The sequence below is a fragment of the Chiloscyllium plagiosum genome, chromosome 3, assembly GCF_004010195.1.
Source record: "Chiloscyllium plagiosum isolate BGI_BamShark_2017 chromosome 3, ASM401019v2, whole genome shotgun sequence".
NCBI classification, from domain to species: domain Eukaryota; kingdom Metazoa; phylum Chordata; class Chondrichthyes; order Orectolobiformes; family Hemiscylliidae; genus Chiloscyllium; species Chiloscyllium plagiosum.
Genome location: NC_057712.1, coordinates 117,227,357 through 117,248,640, shown reverse-complemented (window position 1 = coordinate 117,248,640; position 21,284 = coordinate 117,227,357). Strand labels below are relative to the sequence as shown.

The window sequence follows — 21,284 nt, the reverse complement described above, 5'->3', positions numbered from 1 at the left end:
CTCTAAAGGCTAAAAGAGATTTATTTACTCACACAAGTCAGTAAAAATTCCTACATATAATATACTTTTACACAGAAGAGGAATTAAGAAACACAAACTTGTCAAGGAGATTTTCTTTTGGAATTCGAACGTTGTTAAATACTAGAATCCCATTATCAACGCCATTTAGACCTGAGGAACAGGGAAAGGATGGTGGGAGGAAATAAAAAGAAAACAAAACACGTTAGCATTGTACCATACCTTGGAAGTTCTCATAGTTACTCTGTTGTAAAACAGTCTGCGCCCTTCCCAAAGGAATTCAAACTATAGGCCTTTTGAAAAATGAAGTGGCAAAGGAATGCAAGGTCGGTCAATTTCTTGGCTGCACTACACACAACCATATAATGGGCAGATCTGCCCAGATCTTCCCATCAGGATCAGAAACGCTATTTCCAACCCTCATTGGATAACAGAAAATACACTTACCTAACAAGGAGTTCACTATGTGAGCTTCAAAAATTCAATGCATGCTACTAAGTTCAAACATTTAAAACAATTAAAACCTAAAAGAATGAGTTCCCACATCTGCAGCAGTTCATTCTCAGTGTCAGAGAGATTAATGGATGGTCATTAATACTGAGCTCATCAGCAAATGAATTTCCAACTACTCCAGCCATAGATAAATTTAACAGGTCCTTATATGGTTGTGAAACTCTCTTTGCTGTGTCACTTTTTCTATTGTGAGCTTGGTTCTTAACAACTATGTCAGTATAGCAATTTCACACAATTCAATTAAGTTAACTTACATCAGCAAGATGTCATTTTTACAAAATCTAAACAGGAGAGTACATCTCACAGTAACCTTTGGATTCCAGTGTTTAACAGCATATCTACCCCGTGTCTGACATTATTGTCAAGATAAAGATTAAGTGTTTTTGAAAGCAAACTGTGGGCTGTTAAATTGTCCTGACTCTGCATTAAAACATTTGCCAACTCACCCTCTTTGTGCATCATGTCAATTACTGTGACTCCTGGGTGCATGTTGCCTGCATCATCTCGAACAGGCACAATAAAACAGTGAGGCCCTGGACACAAAATAAAACAAATATAAAAATAAGCTATCTTAAAATCTTAATGTTTTATAAAACTATGTTCATGCAGGAAGGAGGAAGGGAATATGCAAAATTGCAACAGATCACTTCTCCTATGACTCTAACTTCATTTCTACTTGAGGAATGTACATTACACCACCAGTTTCTCATAAATATAGTAACTATACATCCCATCCACTTGCAGCTGACTGGTCTATGGAATGATGACTAGTTATCAATGACAAATGCCTTGCACCTGCCATCAACACGATTGGCTCCCACGTAGCTGAACAGTTAATGGCCGAACAAGATGAAAAAGCTATTGGGAGCTCTATAAAGGGAAGGTGCTGTTCTTTCCTCTGCATTAAAAATGCAAGTAAAGCCCGAAGAAAGTTAAGTTATTGTCCCTCACCAGTTGCTGCAAGCTGTTGTTTTAAATACTAAACTCAGAGATTTTAAGTTGTGAACCAGTTGCTCTATGTCTCCTGCAGGCAAGTGAAGTAACTGGAGACGGCAGAGATTGATGAACAGCAAGTCCTGATTAGCCAAGAGAATCATCTCAGCAAACTTTGTGGATAGGGACTATTGAACTACCTTTCCAGCTTTACACTCCATTCACAACACCAATTATTTTTTAATGTTTATATCTATCTGTCTGCCTGGGTTGGCAAGTATTAGAGTTTGGTTCATGTTCAGCAGAACATCGTGGGCCAAAGGGCCCATTCATGGGCTGTATCGTTCTATGTTTACACATTGCCAGAATCTACTTGTTTGCAATATAGTAATCATTGTAAGGACAGAAACCTTGTTCTAGGCTTTCTGTCAGCCCAGATCTGAAGACAGGTAAATCAATATGCTTTCACAAAATCTTTCACTTTTGTGATACATCCGGGAACACCAGAGCTTGATTTCCATCTTGTTACCCCAATAGCAGGACAGGGCAGAATAGAATAGCACAGCAAATCAAAATCCCGTTGGCCCAGCAGGGAACTGTGCTGACAAACACCAAATGCTGAAGGTAAGGTTGCAACTCTGCCATCTCATTTCTCCAGTCTTTTCAAGACTGCAGGATAGAAGACTCGTCCCATTCATGAGCAACATATTGAAGTTATTTTTTAAAAATAAAACATTTTCCTTTTAGAAATGGAAGCATCTGCATGTGAGAAGGCAAACCAGCCTATTGACATTCATCTCTCTGAAATGCTTCATGTGAATTCTCAATACTCTGGGAACCATCAACCCAGTTTGTTTTTGTTTCCAAAATGCATGGAATGAAGAAAGCTAATTTAGTCCATTTAACCCTTCCAATAGGCCAAGTTAAAACGTGCACTATTCTCAAGACTGTGTTCAATTTACTGAATTCTTCATTCTTTACAGTAAATGAAGTAAAATTCAAGGAAAGCAGCGGGCAAGAAAAATTTAACCACCCAAAATAATCAAGTAAAAAAACATCCTTCTGGCAAGACAATGTATACGCCTCACCCCTGACCAGTCACAACTTGTAGATGCATTTTCATTGCCCCTGCAACAAAACAACCACAGTTAACTACGATTTAGAGATGCCGGTGTTGGACTGGGGTATACAAAGTTTAAAAAAAAAAATCACACAACACCAGGTTATAGTTCAACAGGTTTAATTGGAAGCACACTAGCTTTCGGAGCGACGCTCCTTCATCAGGTGGTAGTGGAGGGCTCAATCCTAACAGAGAATTTATAGCAAAAATTTACAGTGTGATGTAACTGAAATTATATATTGAAAAATTGATTGTCTGTTAAGCCTTTCATCTGTTAGAATACTGTGATAGTTTCACTTCTTTCATGCGTAAATCACAAAACCTTTTTTAAAAAAGTTGCATTCTCGGGTTAGTGATAGCTAGACAATATGTTGAAGGTGTTGGCCCCCGGTGTTCTCTGTCTATGCCATGATGTTTAGATTGATTCTAATCTAAAAAGTGACAAAACGGAGTTCTACATGAATACATGCAGTATTTGAACAAAGTACAATGTAACCCTGCAAGTACAAGTTCACCCCACAAAATATATATATGCGCGTGTGTGTGTGTGTGCGTGTCTGTCTGTCTGTCTGTCTGGGGTGGGGGTTGTGAGTGTGAGAAAGTGTATGTGCGTGTGTGTAGTGAGTGCAAAGTGTCTTAAGTCTGTGAGGGGGTGCATGTGAGAGTGTGGGAGTGTGTGTGTCTGTAAGGGTGTATATGGGTGTCTGTGCGCGTCTGTGTGTATGTATAGGAATGCGTGTATGTGTGTATATAGGAGTATCTGTGTGCGTGTATAGTGAAATGGTGGTCACCTGCAATGTGACATGAACCCAAGGTCCAGGTTGAGGCCCTCCCTATGGGTACCGAACTTAGCTATCAGCCTCTGCTCGGCCACTTTTCTCTGCTGCCTGTCCCGAAGTCCACCCTGGAGGATGGTCACCCAACGGTCCAATGCTGAATGTCCTGGACCTCTGAAGTGTTCCCCAAATGGGCGGGAACACTCCTGTCTGTTGATTGTTGTGCGGTACCCATTCATCCGAGCAGAGGCTGATAGCTAAGTTCGGTACCCATAGGGAGGGACCTTGGGTTCATGTCACAGTCAAGGGTTAGGTGAGGCAGGTTTTATGACCACACTGACCAGCACTTGGTCTTTTATCAAATAGTGGAGCAGGCTTGAGGGACTAAATGCTCTTCTTCCTCCTGTTTCTATGTTCGTACCTCAAAAGTGAACAGAATTTCAGTTACATTAGTAAAAACAATTGTTGACCAACAGAGGGTGCTGCAAGCAAGGCCATCAGTAAATCTCACTAGCAAGCTTCATCCATCAAAAATAAATGTTCACAAGGAGGAATGGAAGAGCCAGTAATATTGTAAGCCAGGGTTTCAGGCCAATATCTGGGGACGTGGGCTTGACACATACTGTGACAAATGGTGAATTCTGAATTCAATAAAAAATTGGAATAAGTAAAAAGTAGACTAATGGCAAATACACAGTCAATTGCTGTAAAAACTTAGATAATTCACTAATGTCCTTTAGGTGGGGAAATTTGCCATCCTTACCTGACCAGGCCTAAACAAGATACTAGAACAACAGCAATATGGTTGACTCTTAACTGCCCTCTGGGCAATTAGGAATTGGCAATATATGCTGGGACTAGGCAGTTACATCCATGTCCCAAGAATAAACAATTAGACAAATAACTTGTGTGTTAAAATTGATGAACGTGTTTTTTATGCAGTAATTTTCTGTACTTTCCAAACCCACAGCCTCAACCATCTGGAACAGCCATTCTCAACGGAGGCCATATGGCCTCCTTCGGGGCCCTTGCACATTTGAACGGGGCCAGAGACTGAAAATTGAGAGAGAGGGAGCCCCAAGAGTTTATGGGGGTCCTGGTAACTGAACCGATGAAATACCCAAGTTATCACGAAACTCACAGAAAAGCACCAAGCTCAAGGACCGCATTAGCCCTGATAGATGTTTAATTTCATACTTTTTTAAGCTGTGTTCAGCATATCGCAATGTTCAAGCTTTCTTGGTGATCAATAATACATGATTTTCTGTCTATCTGTTTGTGTTGTAACCCTGTTTGAAAGGGGTCCTCTGGAACCTGACAAGAGCTCCCATGGAGGCAGTGGCCAAAAGACAGTTGGGAATCACCGATCTACAAGGTCAAGGGGCAGCATCAACTACAAGTTCCCTTCCAAGCCAGTCATCCTGACTTGAAAATATATCCTTTGTTGGCACTGGAACATCTTTCCATACAAGATGGTGTACAGCAGTTCAAGGAGGAGGTTCACCAGCACTTTTCAAAGGCAGTTAGGGATGGGCAATTAACCTTGGCCTAGCCAGCAATGCCTACATCCATATAATAGAAAAATAGGTTATTCTAACAATTTTAAACCGTTAAGTGCAGGCATTATGGACAGAACGACATTCTTCTGTCTGTGTCACTGTTTGATTTTGAATAATTCTACCGTTCTGCTGACATTTTTTTAAGAGGATTGTGCTTCTGAGTGAAGATTTTGTTTCATCAACAACACAAGATAACATTTCTAATAAGGTGTGTAACAAAGTGCTACTCCACCTGCTAGACACTCGATGTAAGCCAAATAGTATCACTCACTGTTACGAAGAGAATTGAAAAACAACAGAAACAGGAGGAGTAGGCCATTCAGCCCTTTGATCCCATTCATGGCTGATCTCCATCAACACCATTTTCCTACACTATCCCCATACCTTTGATGTTTTTAATCTGAAGAAATTTATCAATGTCAGTCTTGAACATACTCAAAGACTGAATCTCTACAACCTAATGGGGCAGAGAATTCCAAAGATTCACTACACTTTCTGCTCTCAAACACCTTCTCCTCTTAATTCTAAATGGCCGTACCTCTATGTTGAGGATGTCACCTTTGTTCCAGACAGCCCAAAATAGAGGAAATTCCACCCGCATCAACCCTGTCAATCTCTGTAAGAATAAGATCACTTCTCATTTTTCTAAACTCCTGGGAATAATGGTTCAATGTACTTATTCTTTCTTCATGTGACAATTCACCCATCCCAGGAATTAGTTGGTGAACCATCAATGTACTCGGTCTATGGCAAGTACGTTTTTCTTTAGATAAGGGGACTAAAATGAGACAATACTCCAGGTGCAGTCTTACCAAGTCTCTACATAATTGTAATACAACATCTATATCCCTATATTCAAATTCTCTTATAATAAGGGTCGGCATACCATTTGCCTTCTTAATTGCTTGCTGCACCAACATGCTAACTTTCAGTGACTCATGAAAGATTTAGCATTCCAGCTGAGTTCCTGGTCATACAGTCATAGAGATGTACATCAAGGAAACAGACCCTTCGGTCCAACCCGTCCATGCCGACCAGATATCCCAACCCAACCCAATCCCAACCTGCAGCACCCAGCCCATATGTAGCTAGGATCAAAACACACAAAAAAAGGTTCTTTAGATCAAATAAAATAGCTGCTGCGTTGTATTCCAGCAATTTGAATACAGATGTAAAAACTGGAAAGTTGTCTCATTCTGAAAAAGATGAACATCTTTTTACTAGCAAACAGAAAATGCACCCCAATTCTTTTAAAAACTACTTCTCAATTTATATATATTTAACAGAAGGCGGCACAGGAAATGGCACTTAATTCAGATCTCTAAGGGGAACAGTGTAGTAAATGTGGAGCATTATTTCAATTTAACTCACAAGCGGCAGACCAGCACAAGTTGATGTAAAGTTGCAATAGAAGCATTTCCTTCTGAGAGATCAAAACCTGAGATGGTTTTCAGGTTGGGTAGTAGAGGTACGAAGTCAAGACTTTTAAGTGTCAGTGATGTACTAGAGTGGGGTTTGAGAGGGTTTCTAATGCAGGGTAAGTAGGATATGGCTCACACAAGGTCCAGGGTGTGATAGAGTAGATGTGGATAGGATTTTTCTTCTTTCTGGAGAGTCTGGGATAGGATGGATGGGGATTACGAATATGATTTCCTGGTTATATTAGGACAAAAAAAAACAGATTTAAAGCAATTTATGAAAGTAGTAAGTATGATGTGAAAAAAAGCTTTCATGAGTGGTTCAGGTTTGGAATGCACTGCCTGGAGGTTTGGTGGAGACATGCTTAGCTGAGGCATTCAGACAGGCAACAGGTGATGTTTAAAGTGGAAACAATGTGTACAGTTACACAAAAAAGGCATGTAAACAGTACTAATTTGGAGAGACATGCAGCCACAATGCACTGAACAGCCTCCTTCTGCATCGTATTACTTCTGTGCTCCGGTGAACCAAGGAAAACAGTTTTAAAATAGGAGCCAGGCCACTTAAGACGGAAATGAGGAGGATGCTGAAACTTTGGAAGTCACTATTTCAGAGGGCTGTGAAAGCTCTAACATTACACATGCTCAGTCAGAAACTGATAGATTGCTGGACACTCATGACAAGGAAGATGGACGTATTGAGGCGGGGGGGGGGTAAAACAGCTGGAGGTAGACAATCAGCAAGTATCTGTTTCCATGGTGGGAAAGCATTTGACAGGCTGAATGGACTTCTCTTGCTCCACTTGCCCATTTTCTATGGCATTCGATCTGACGCTGATAAATAATAAATTAGCCATCCTCATGTCTTTAGCACAATTGATAACAGTGGTCAACTCCATCACCTCTCTGCTATCTTCCAGCTAGATGGAACTGAGCTCTCAGTGTTACATTTTTAGATTCATTTTGTTGACATAAAATTGGCTTCTATTCACATTGCATAGTTATCTTTGCTGTACTCCAAAAAATCATCCATAGCTCCCTCTTATTTATTAACATTATATTACCTCTTGATGACACCACTCCAAAACACCACTAGATTCCACATATCTTTGGTGAAACCCTACCTTACCTCACCACCAACTTCACAACCATCTCTCTCAACCCCTTCGCTATTTTGTCTGTTCAGCATCCAGCACTGTATAAGCAGGGAAATTGTCCAATTAATTATTGGGAAAATGGAAGTCTGCTTTCCCCAACAACAAACTTTGCTCCTTAATTACCACACCCATTTCTTTCCCTGGCAACAATCAGTTGTTTCCAACTTCACAACTATATAGGAGTGCAAGCAGGCCATTCAGCCCCTTGTGCCTGTTCTGCCATTCAAAGTCATGGCTGACCTCAGTGTTATATTTGATCCCAAGATAAGCTTTCTAACACATATACGAATCATTACTAAGATCAACTATTACCATTCTTATAACACTGTTCACCTCCACTCCTGTCTGAGCTCATCTATTACTGGATTCTTCATCCATGTCTCTGTCACTTCCAGACCTGATGATTCTAATGCATCCCTGGACTGCATCCCACATTCTGCCCTCTGTCAACTTGAAGTGATTCAAAATCTGGCTGCCCATTTTCTAACTCATGTCAAATTCCATTCGCATATCAGCCCTGTATTTGCTGGCCTAGTTTGCCTGCCAGTTTAACAGCTCAATTCTAAAATTCTCATCCTTGTTTCCAAAGTCCTCTAAGACCTGAGATTTTACTGTCTTCGTAATCTTCCCCAGACCACAACTGTAGGACATCTCTGCATTCATCCAATTTTAGTCACTTAAACAAACCTAATTTTAACTTCTCCACCATTTGTGGCCATTGCTCTAGTTGCCTCGGCCCTAGGCTCTGGAATTCTTTCCAGACAGCTCTCTTTCCTCAGTTAAGACATTTCTTAACATTTTTCCTCTTTAACCAAACGTTTAGTTATCTGTTATAGTATCTACTTATAAGTGACTCAGTGTCACATTTAGTTTTATAACACCTCTGTGATATACCTTGAGACACTTTGTTATGGGTGCTGTTATTGTAACCGTGACCTTACTCAAATATCTTTCACTTTTTTTCTTAAGCTCTGACCACTTTTACACAAGGGAGCACATACACATTGGATTCAAACACTGCCTAAATTCAAAAAGTAATAAGAAATGAGCATTTTAAATGACCTCATGCTGAAGGCTTAAATTGAATGTTAAATGTCCCATGCCTTCGGAGGTAAATTGAAGAATCTTTCAGCACAAAAGTAAAGCCATTAGTTGAAATTCTAAGGCAGAACCTGAAGCTTGACTGTCATATATGGCATCATTAGCTAAACTAATTTAGCTTCTTTGTTTGCCCAGTAAACTTACAAAATGTTTTGCCTGAACCAAGGATGTGAATTTACTGTAATCAAGTGAAACAAGATCAGCTTCCAAAACGTAATTTAAAAATTCATGTAAGTTATTTCTTAAAAGGTCAAAATTTAAAATGCCTTTTTGTTGCTCACTAAGATACGTGATTTTAATACTTGTTTCAAGACATAAATTACTGAGTATTTCAGTATTATTAGCCTTGCTCTAACATAACCAGACATGCATTAGTGTAGGTGACACACTACAAGCTTTATTTTTAACAATGCAGCCTCTTGTTAACCTTCTTCCTCATCCAAATATAGCCAGAGCCAACCTCTTTCCTTCCACTAAATTCAATCACACATTTACCCCATTTCACTACAGAGGGCTCCAGCACTGGAAAAGCCATTTCACTCAATACGGTTCATGGAAACTAAATTATGCTTCCTCCAACAACTTTAGAACATCCCTGATTCAACATGAATCAAATAAAATGATGTAAACACCTTTGCAACAATTATTCCTTCTGGCAAACATTTCGATACTCCAATAGGCTGCTGTGTAAAACAATGGTTCTCCAACCTTTCAACTGTAAACTACTGAAAGAGGAGGAGAAGACCAAACTGACCATCTAATTCCACCAGCTTTCTTAACATTTTTTGCATAATATTAGGAATTTATGGAAAATAAATATTTTGCTGCCAAACGTGATAAACTTGTGCATATTACCTTTAATAAAGTCACCCTCATCCCTGAAGGCCATAAGGCTGCTCTCTCCTTAGATAGATGTTGTTAGTTTAATCTGAGGATCACCACGCCTCAGGTGAGGTTGAGAAGGCTGGAGTTTTATGGTAACCTCAGCCCACACTGTTGACATCACTGTGCTTCACAAACGAACCCATCCAGCCAACTGAGCTAATACAGTATTCTCTTCACACACGCTACCAGACCTGCAGAGTGTCTTCAGTAATTTGTTTTCATTTCTTTCACACTTAGCTCAAACATTATTCTCAAATCATCACAATTACTTTCTTCTGAGATACTAAAATTTATCTTGAATGTATATTAATGAAACAAAACAAATGCTAACATAAATCTAACTTGAAAAACTACATTGTTGCTGCCCATGTTTATGTCATGCCATGCAGCAGCCAGTCTTGATGTTTGATACACTCAGCAGAAACATGATGCAAAGTCCTGAAGATAAGTCAACTGGCTAAGACAGTTTTTGACTAAACAAAGCATATGGCTGCAGTTACACCATATCCTGTGACAACACTTGGTGTGGCTTTTCAGTGGTATAAATGCAATGAAATGTCTGAACTGCCTGGTGAGGTACAAGTTTGTAATTATTGATGGATCTCCTATGTGTGATTACTTAATTGTTCTCTGCAAATAAACCAATTAGTGAACTGTAACTAATAACTATCTATTAGATACATCACTTATTCAATTGTTCTTAAATCTGTTGTCAAATATAAAAGTACAAGAAGCAGAGTCAAAAACCCTTATTCACACCTCTTCACATCCAACAGGCAGGGCTCATAGCTGATATTAAATGAACACCTTTTGTTGAAACGTTTTGAAGACGTTTGATATTAGATTTATCCCACATAGCGGAACAACCAAATACATAGCATGTCTGACACAAAAAAGTCAAAAGTAGTTCATGAATAGAGTTAAAATATACAAACCTAGCAACTGTCCACTGACAATTAGTTGAGCAAATACAGCAGCGTAGTTTCCTTTCATTGCATTTCCAATGTACATTTTCTCCGCATCTTCACATGGCGTGTGAATGATAAATTCCTATGAAGCGTAAGAGATTTAACTTTATTATACCGTAAAATTTCTTACCTTTACCCAATGTCATGAATTTCTAGTGGAATGTGGTTGTTAGGCACTTCTACTACCATATCCAATTAATAATTAAGAATCATTCCAAAACAGCTAATTCACTGCTGTTATAAACCCCCTTCCCAGAACTGAAACTGAAACACCCAAAGAGGAACACCTTGCACTATAATCTGTGGTGTAACCTGCGTTTCAGCAACTACTAGTGGCTAAATAAAATAAATCCCCAGCCCTCACTTTAAGATCAACCAGTAACAATTTACTTATCCAACTCGAACAGTGAACAAATTAACTAAATCATTAACAAACCAAATAAATCCCTTCTAACTACTAACTATTCCCCCAAATGAAACGAGATTCTAATGGTACACTGCTTCAATAAATACAAGTCCCACTCATGTGATAAAAATAGAATTTAGTCTCTCGAAATTACAGCCAGGTTACATCTTCCGGAAAGTTCTGCGCCTTCTCCATTGATTCTGCTGTCAGGAATGCCTTCACCATTGTTGGTACTGTTGTTATTTAGTTGGTCGTTTCTCCAAGTCACAGATGAGGCTGTGATGGCTCTCTTGAGAGCTGAGGGCTGTTACCTCTGGCGGATAGCTCAGAGGTCTTTGTCTAACTGCCCCCTTCTTTTATACCCTTGATGACATATCAATATTTCTTACAATAGGATTAGTCCTATGTTGTCAAAACCTCAGATTTAAATTTAATAGGTTCCTGGTATCTAAATACTTGATTCAAATTGATTGGCTAAATTCAAAAACCTGTTGTCTTGGTAAAAACTGCTGTTTGGCCTGCTAACTGTACGGGCCTTTCAATACAAATGTTTCAATTCGGACGCTGTCTGTGTACATGCAAACTTTCAAGCTGCTGCTCATATACATCCATTTTAAATTTCTAAGCATTGAAAGAGCACCATCTTTTAAAAGGGACCATGCAATGCTGTCCCCATTTTACTATTTTACAAACACCAATTTCTAACTTGCTGCCTCCCAATCTACAATTACTCTACCCAATTTCGCAACACTGCATTCTACCACATGCACAAATGATAACTTCTCACTGGGATCTCTGGACTATGATCAGGAACAGCAGCATTAGCCAACAAAAATACAGACCCAAATTATAGCAATGCAATTGCAATCTCTGGCTAGATCTTCATTTATTTCAGCACAAAAAGCAGATAGCGTGTTTGTTCATCTATTCTGTTAAACAGTGAGTGTATGATATGAGGAGCGAATTTAAATGCTTTCTAATGAAACATATGCTGAAAGCCTGTGTTGTTGAAAATGGTTGCCGGTCAGTGCAAGAAGTCTGCAAATCAATCGAGGGAGAGACAGGTATGTAACAGCAATATGACTAGACTAGTAATCCAGAGGCTCTGTACAAATTCCAGCAAAGAAGCTGTGAAATTTGAATTGAATGTATAAATCTGGAATTGAAAATTAGTTCAGTTTGGTGACCATGAAACTATAAGCAATTGTTCTAAAAACCCATCTGATTCACTAAAATCCTTTCGGGAAGGGAAGCTGCTGGTCTACATGCAATCCAGACCCAATGTGAGTTGATTCTGAATTGCCGTCTGAAACGGTCCAGCAAGTTCAAGAGTAATTAGAGACAAGCAACTTTGCTAGTGACCCCCACAATAAAAGAATATGACAGCAGGTGCCTACTGCCATTAATAAAATCCAGCACAATTTGACAAATCACCCAACCATCAGTCTTAATCAGGTGCAATGCACAGCCAGTTGTGTGTGTGTGTGTTGGGGGGCACAATGATATTTGGGGACTGCATAAGAAATTTCAAAAAAACAACAAAAGATGAGAAAAAATAGGAATAAAATAAACCATGAGGGTAAACTACTAGCTAGTACATTAAAAAAAAGATGGTAAGAGCTTCATTTAAAAAAAGGCAACAAGACCGCTCCTGGGCCTGGTGAATGCATCTAACGATAATAAAACATTGCTACAGGATGCACTAGTAGTAATCTTCCAAGAATTCGTTGGGTCCTGGAGGATTGGAAAACTATCCATGTAACACCCTTATTCAAAAGGGGGGGGGGGGGGGGGGGGAGACAAAAAAAAAGGCAACTAAACAACAATTGGCTTAACATCTGTCATTGGGAAGGTGACAGAGTCAAGATAAAGGAAGTAATCACAGAACATTTAGATACATAATATATTCAAGCATGGTCAGCATAGCTTCATGAAAGTGAAATCATACCTAACAAGTATTTTATAGTTATAGAGTCATAGAGTCATACAACATGGAAACAAACCCTTCAATCCACCTAGTCCATGCTGACTATATTGAGCATATGGTGCTGGAAAAGCACAGAAGGCTAGGCAGCATCCGAGGAGCAGGAGAATCAATATTTCAGGCATAAGCCCTTCATCAGAAATGAGGCTTCTGGGCTGGGGGTGCTGAGATAAGATTAGATTAGATTAGATTAGATTAGATTAGATTAGATTACTTACAGTGTGGAAACAGGCCCTTCGACCCAACAAGTCCACACTGACCCGCCGAAGCGCAACCCACCCATACTCCTACATTTACCCCTTTAACCTAACACTACGGGCAATTTAGCATGGCCAATTCACCTGGCCCTGCACATCTTTGTGACTGTGGGAGGAAACCGGAGCACCCGGAGGAAACCCACGCAGACACGGGGAGAATGTGCAAACTCCACACAGTCAGTCGCCTGAGTCGGGAATTGAACCCGGGTCTCTGGCGCTGTGAGGCAGCAGTGCTAACCATTGTGCCACCGTGCCGCCCACTCACTTAAATGGAAAGTGGGTGGGGCTGGGGGGGTGGAAGGTAATGGAATGCAATAGGTAGATAAAGGTGGGGGAGAAGGTGATAGGTCGGTGAGGATGGTGGAGTGGATAGATGGGAAAGACGATGGACAGGTCAAAGGGCGGTGCCGAGTTAGAGGCTTCGGACTGGGATAAGCTGGAGGGAGGGGAAATGGGGAAACTGGTGAAATCCACATTAAATTTGTGTGGTTGCAAGGTCCCAAGGCAGAAGATGAGGCGTTCTTCCTCCAGACATTGGGTTTGGTGATGGAGGAGGCCCAGGACCTGCATGTCCTTGGTTCTCAACTCTGATCTCCAGTATCTGCAGTCCTCACTTTCTCTTTGCCAGCTATGTTCCCAACTAAATTAGTCCCACTTGCCTGCATTTGGCTCATATTCATTCAGACCTTTCCTATTCATTTACTTATCCAAATGTCTTTTAAATGTTGTAATTGTAACTACATTTACCACTTCCTCTGGCAGTTCATTCCATACAGGAACTATATCCTGGATTCAAATAAATGTTGCCCCTCACGTCCTTCTCCTCTCACCTTAAAAAGATGCCCTTAGTTTTGAACACCCTACCCGAGGGAAAATACTCATGCTACTCACCTTATCTATGCCTGTCATGGTTTCATAAACCTCTATAAGGTCACTCCTCAACCTCCTATGCTCCAGTGATCAAAAGTCCCAGCCTATTTTATAGCTCAAACGCTCCATTCCCAGCAAAATCTTGATAGATCTTTTCTGAACCCTCTCTAATTTTATGATATCCTTCCTATAGTAGAGCAATCAAAACTGCACACAGTACCCCAGAAGAGACCTCACCAACTTCCTGTAAAACCTCAGCATGACATCCCAACTCTTATACTCAATGGTCTCAGCAATGAAAGCAAATGTGTCAAATTGGATAGATAAAAAGGAACCAGTAGATATATTTTGATTTCCAAAGGCATAAAGATTCCTGGGCCTGGTGACTTACTGAGATAAGAGCTCATAGTATATAGCCCGGACAGAGGATTGGCTGATTATTTGAAGAGATAGAGTTGGAATAAAGAGGACATTTTCAGAATGGCAGCCTGTATCCAGTGGAGTGCCACAGAGATCAGTATTCGACCACAAATTATTGAAAATATATGCTAATGATTTGGATGGCAGAAGTGAACATACAATCGCCAAGTTTGGGAACGATGCTAAAATAGGTGGAAAAAGAAGTGGCGAGGATAACAGAGAGTGTACAGAGAAATAAGAAGTGGTCAAGTGATGGACAAAAAAAAAATGGCAGATGGAATATAATGTGAAAAGGTGTGAGGTTATGCACTTTGCTAGATCGTGGAGCTGAACATTACTTAGATGGAGACAAACTGCAAAAAGCAGCAGCACAGTGGGATTTGGCCATCCTTGTGCACATACCACAAAAAGCTAGTTTCCAAGCTCAGCAGGAAATATAGAAGGCAAATGGACTGTTGACTATTACTTCAAAGGGAATGGGGTATAAACATTTGGGAGGTCTTACTATAACTATACAAGGCACTAATCAGACAACTGCTGGAACACTATCCCTTTATCGAAGGAAAGATACATCTTTCAAGGTACTGGAGACATTGACTCAGTTGATTCCGATATAGAAGGATTTGCTTATGAGTCATTGAGTAGATTGGGCTTGTGCACATTGGACTTTAGAAGAACAAGAGGAGACCGCATTGAAATGTACAAGATTCTTTGGAGGCTTGACAAGACGAGGACAGTTGTTTTCCCTTGCATAAGAGTCGAGGACCACAGGAAATAAATCTCAGAGTAAGGGGTTACCAATTTCAGAGAGATGAGGAAGAATCTTTTCTTTTGGAGGGTAAGGAATATATGGAATTCTTTACTGCAAAGGGCTGTCAAAGCTATGTTGTTAAGTATATTCCAAACCAAAATGGACAGATTTTTAATCAATGAAGAAAATCAAGGGTTATGGGAATAGATGGGAAAGTGAAGTTGAGGATTACCACCTATGTCTCATGGATTATAAAAAGCATGGGCAAAGATGGTTTTGGAGATAACTCACTCATAAGTACAATTCATATTTTTATACTCATAACAGATTAAGCCTGCATTGCACCGATGTTTAATTAGCCAAAACATGACGATTTCTTTCTTTCCCCACAGTTCATGCAGCAATGAAGTGGAAAATGTTCAAAATACTTAAATATACCACTCATCAGCTGTGGCCTTCGAATTAAAAATAACTAATTGATATAATATATACATTGTTTCTATTTACTTTCTAGAATGAAGCTCCCTAAAACCACTATATTTTAATTTCTTGGCTGAAAGATCCCAGCATCACTCCATTGATTACCTTTGTTGTTGGATCATATGTTGCTTGGGTCTGGATGCCTCTCACATTACTACCATGTCCACGTTCTGTCATTGCAAACATTCCAGTAAATTTTAAGTCCTACAATTTGATTAGGGAGAGAAACAAAAGGCATTGCATAAGTAGTTTAGCTTCAAATGCAGTTTGTAATATATTCCAATTGAATTGAATCGAATGGAATTGAATCTATTGTCACGTGTACCGAGGCACAGTGAAAAGCTTTGTCTTGCGAGCAATACAGGCAGATCACAGAGTTAAGTAGCATAGGTAGTAAAGATGATTTTCACTTCAATTGAATGAGAAAATAAATACTCATCATGTATTGTGACTTTGATAGCTTTGCTGTATTGCTAACAAATAATAAAATATAAATTTTTCTTTGCATGTTTAAATCCCTTAATAGCCTTGATCCTCCAGATTTCTTTATATCCCCAAATGCTACCTTTACTCATTCCCACATGTTCTTTCACCTAAATGGATACCATGCTCTCAGTCATCTGGTGTGCACGCTCTAACTCAGCCACACAGAGGCAAGACACATACTCACTAAGGCAAGCTAACAAATGCTAGTCAGCTAGGATACATTTTTAACACTCTGCTGCTCTAAGCAGACCTTTGCAAATGTGTACTGAAATGGCCTTGTGCTTTGTCTAATTTTGTGAACAGAGCTGTAAAACAAGATGATCCTCAAAACAAAAAAAACTGCACAAAGCTAACAACTGCTGTAAAATCAGTCAGTCAATCATATGGTTCCTTCTTTTAATTCTAATTTTCCATGTTAAACAGAAGAACAGACAACCTGAAAAGAAGTCAAGCTTTCTTTAGGTGTGCCGGCGGTAAGGATGAAAGAGGTTAAGCAGGACAGGATACTTAAAACAAAATTAAGACGTGGAAAAGTAAAAAACATGAAAATTGTTGAACCAAGGAAATGTAAGCCAACATGTGTGCAAACAATCAAACAAGAGCGCCAGTCTTCTGTGGTTACATTCCTGCCCGAGTGCCCTTGGAGTGGGAATACACTGTATCCACCAAAGCACTTGATGCTTTTAGAAAGAGGTTGCCACTGCTGGGGATTCATTGTTTTATTACCCCTCTCCAACTCCATTTTGATTTAGCCCCTTCATGTTATCTCTACCCCTCTCTCACTTTTGATGGTTTGCATTGCCGGTTACAGACTTGAGACTGTGTTGCTGGAAAAGCGCAGCCAGTCAGGCAGCATCCAAGGAGCAGGAGAATCGACATTTCGAGCATTTCCAGTTGGTTGCACAGGCTTTACTGGTGGCAGTCAATCATTAAAAACAAAACAAAGACACGGAGACTTGGTGATGGGAAAGCCATTCAGCTATCACTTCTGAACATATAAACAAAAACAAAAAATAATGGACTCGAGTCATCAAATTGAAAACAAACCAGAATGTGAAAAACCAACAGGACTTCAATTAGGTCAGGACTGGCAATTAAAATTCAATTTCACTTTCTTGTTTCGGCAGAAATTCATTTCAGGGTCATTGCTCATTAATTCAAAAATTACATTAAAATTAATAATTGAATTAAAAGAAAGAAAATCACCATAATACTGAGGTCTAGCCTTAATTAAAACATATTAAAAATTATTTCAATGTATTAAATTAGCCAGTGAGTCCCAGATGAATGTAAATTCTCAACTGCTGTTCAAAGTTCTTCCAGAGAAGGGTACAGATAAGTTCAGGAACCTGCATCTGAGAGATCGTAGCCATTTCCCTGAATGCATCCAAATGGTAAACATAGGTCAAGGAATGATTCTCATTGTTCATGACCCTACTTTTGCCAAAAGCCTTCTTCAGATTTCACCAAGAAATGTCGATTCATCAAATACCCTTTCAACCCGGTCAATAATCTCTGTTCTCTTAAAAAGAAAGTCTACTTTTCTTTTTCCCCCTCAGACTACAGTAGCAAGAGAAACATCCCATAAGAACAACAATGACATGTATAGCCATATAAAAGAAATTTATATGTGGATCTGCTCAAAAGGAGTTTACTTTTCTGAGGTAGTATCATCGCTCATATCTCCTTGCTACCACACCAATACACTGGTCCCTCCAATGAACCTTATACTTTGATATCTAGATACTTGTGGTTAATATTTATTTCAATATCCAGATCATGGAAAAAATGTTATTAATTGGCTTTTTCCAAATGTCTGTAAGTAGTTGATTAGATTAGGTTAGATTCCCTACAATATTGAAAAAGGCCCTTCGGCCCAACAAGTCCACACTAACCCGCCGAACAGTAACCCATGCAGACCCATTCCCCTATCATATATTTATCCCTGACTAATGCACCAAACACAATGGGCAATTTAGCATGGACAATTCACCTGTCCAGCACATTTTTAGACTGTGGGAGGAAACCGGAGTACCCGGAAGAAACCCACACAGACATGGGGAGAATGTGCAAACTCCACACGGACAGTCACCTGAGGTGGGAATCGCACCTGGGTCGCTGGCGCTGTGAGGCAGCAGTGCTAACCACTGAGCACCATGCCGCTATAAACATGGATTTATCGCAAATAAATTCTGTGTCCTATGATCTCATACTCCACTGCCTCCTGACGAAGGAGCAGTGCTCCAAAAGCTAGTGCTTCCAAATAAACCTGTTGAACTATAACCTGGTGTTTTGTGATTTTTAACCTTGTATTCATTAAAATAGGCTTCAACTAAATCCAGAAGAGTAATACACATTGAACAGTGTTATGTAGGACAACTCATTAGGACAGGAAAACCTGCATTTGTATACAGAGGAACCTCGATTATCCGGCATTTGAGTATTCGAATAATTGGATTCTCCGGCAAGATTGCAAAGTCAGATGCTCGGCTAAACTATGTTATCCGGCATTCGATTATCCAGAATTCGATTAACCAAACAAAATACTCCCACGCTTTGTCCTTCGGATAATCGAGGTTCCTCTGTAATGCCTTCATGAATATTATTCTTCCCAAAGCACTTCATAGTCAATAATGTTCTTGTATCGAAGAGTAATCACTGAGATAATGTAGGAATTGTGGCAGTTTGAAAACACATACCAACAGATTCAAGAACAGCTTCTTCCCAGCTATTATCAGACTAATGAACAGACCTCTCCTGGATCAGAGTTGATCTATCTCTGCATCTTTTTTGTAGCTGCAACACTATATTCTGCATGCTGTTCTTTTACTTGATGCATTTAAGTAAGTTATGATTTGTCTGGATAGCATGAAAAACTTTTCACTGTATCACGGTAAATGTGACAATAATAAATTAAATCAAATCAAGTCAAGTCAATTTTTACGCAGCAAGGTTCCAGAACATCACTATGAAATGACCAGATAATCTGTTTAGTGACTTTCTAGAGAAATATAAAAGATGAATAGTAATATTAAACCAGAGCCAATATTGTAGCATAGGACTGAATAAAGAAATATTCCAAATGGATTCTCTTTGATTTAAGCAGCTCACCAGCAAGAGGACTATTACAGGAGTACGCGTTAATATCATCACAAGAACAACATAAAATTAAGGATGCAGCTTGTGGACAAACCAGAGCGGTACCTACAAGCAGGAGTTATAAATGTAAGTCATTTTAATTATCTAAACATATTCCGGATAAAGAAAATGTATGTGGTGTGTTCAGGACTGTCTTCCCCATCAAAACCTTTAAAATCTAAAAACGACATTAAACGATCATATGAATCATTTCTGGGTAAAATGAAAAACATTCAAAACGTACAGTAACATTTCAGAAAATTAACGCTGTGTAAATGGATTCAGTGGGAAAAAAAGAAATATGGGAAAATTAAAGGACATTGCAACAGGATAGTGAAGTAAATCAACTTATTGTGAAATAAGTGGGCCTTTGCTAAATTAAACAATGGAATTAATTTTCATTTGTTCATGTGATATGGGTATCACTGGCTATGCCCATCCATAATTACCCAGAAGCCATTTAGGGATCCACCACATTGCTTTGGGTCTGGAATCATATACTGACCAGATTAGGTAAGGTTGGTGGATATCCCTCACTAAAGAACATTAGCAAACCTAGTGGGTTTAATGACAATCGACAATAGTTACATGTCATCATTACGCGAGCTTTTTATTCAAGTTCACCATCTGTCGTGGTGGGTTTGAACTTATGTCCCCAGAACATTCTGGAAAACTGGTCCAGTGAAAAGGCCACTATGCCACTGCCTCCCTAAATCAGCCCTCTAGATCGCAATTGGAAAACCCTAGACAACAAATAAACAAGCAGAAATCATGGAGCTGGTTGCTTCATAAATACCTGATGCATGCGAGATTTTCAAATATTCAATTTTTAAAAAACTGAATTGGTCAGCAAATTGGTTGTGTAAAACATATAATAGAGTAGCTTGTTTAGGTATATATAGCATAACATACCTTTAGGGGTTGAAACCACTTTTCAATGTGCTCTTTGCTTCCGAGGTTAATTATTGCCCCACCAAACAACCAACAGACCACACCCATCTGCAGGGCAGGAACAGGAAGAGAAGCAAGATTAACACAATTAAACACATTTTCAGCACTAATGGTTTTCTGATTAAGTCAGCAATACAGGTGAAATAGGCAATTGGTTCACATTGGCCAGAGTAGTTCCAGAACCTCAAATTCTCACTTCAGCAATCAATCTTGAGTGAGGAGCAAAAGAGGATGACAGAGCAATAAAAATGGATATATGGAAAGATGTTAATGTTCATTTAGTGCAATTGATCTTTTTCTCAAGTCTACCTTCTCAACTTAGGTTAATAAATTCTCATAATTTCATCAATTCCACTCTGGGCCAACCAGCAAGATGAAGACTGTATTTAGGAGTTAATACAATAAGTTAACTTTCTGCTTTCCTTCAATGCTTCAAGTTACTGCTGTGATATAGTGAGGTCTGAAAAAGAAATGAAAAGCTACCTAAATTAAAAGGAATAAGTGAATACTGGTTAGACACAAACATTTGCTGAATAAGAAAGTATCTAAGTTTTTAATTTGTGCAATTTATAGATTGTAATTTATAGTTGGCATTGAAGTTGAAATCTAAAGTTTAAAATTCTGAAGTTGTGAGCTTTGAGTAGACTAACTTTCAAAAAGTGCACTGAAATGACAGCTTTATTAATAACTAGCTAAAACTAGACTGGATTCTCATTATTTGACTGAGGTATGCTCTTTGTCCAGGGTACATATATAAATAGGCAACTCAGTGCACTCAGTACACTTGTGAGAGCAACGTACAATGGAATGATGGAGTTGAGCTGAAAATGTGATGCTGGAAATGCGCAGCAGGTCAGGCAGCATCCAAGGAGCAGGAGAATCGACGTTTCGGGCATGAGCCCTTCTTCAGGAATGAGGAAGGTGTGCCAAGCGGGCTAAGATAAAAGGCAGGGGGGAGGGGCGTTGGAAATGCGATAGGTGGAAGGGGGTTAAGGTGAGGGTGATAGGCCGGAGTGGGAGTGGGAGCGGAGAGGTCAGGAAGAAGATTGCAGGTTAGGAAGGTGGTGCTGAGTTTGAGGGTTGGGACTGAGAC

The 21,284-nt window shown here is 39.5% G+C and overlaps 1 protein-coding gene across 1 annotated transcript in view; it reads right to left on the bottom strand.

The window, feature by feature from the left end:
* Positions 1-21,284, bottom strand: part of acoxl (acyl-CoA oxidase-like) — a 390,645-nt gene that overhangs the window by 354,638 nt on the left and 14,723 nt on the right. The window contains exons 4-8 of the mRNA XM_043687180.1: positions 20,153-20,239; positions 15,722-15,820; positions 10,416-10,530; positions 978-1,064; positions 99-171 (exon numbers count right to left, since the gene is read on the bottom strand). Coding sequence (XP_043543115.1) covers positions 99-171; positions 978-1,064; positions 10,416-10,530; positions 15,722-15,820; positions 20,153-20,239 — 461 coding nt within the window. The remainder of the gene's footprint in view (positions 1-98; positions 172-977; positions 1,065-10,415; positions 10,531-15,721; positions 15,821-20,152; positions 20,240-21,284) is intronic.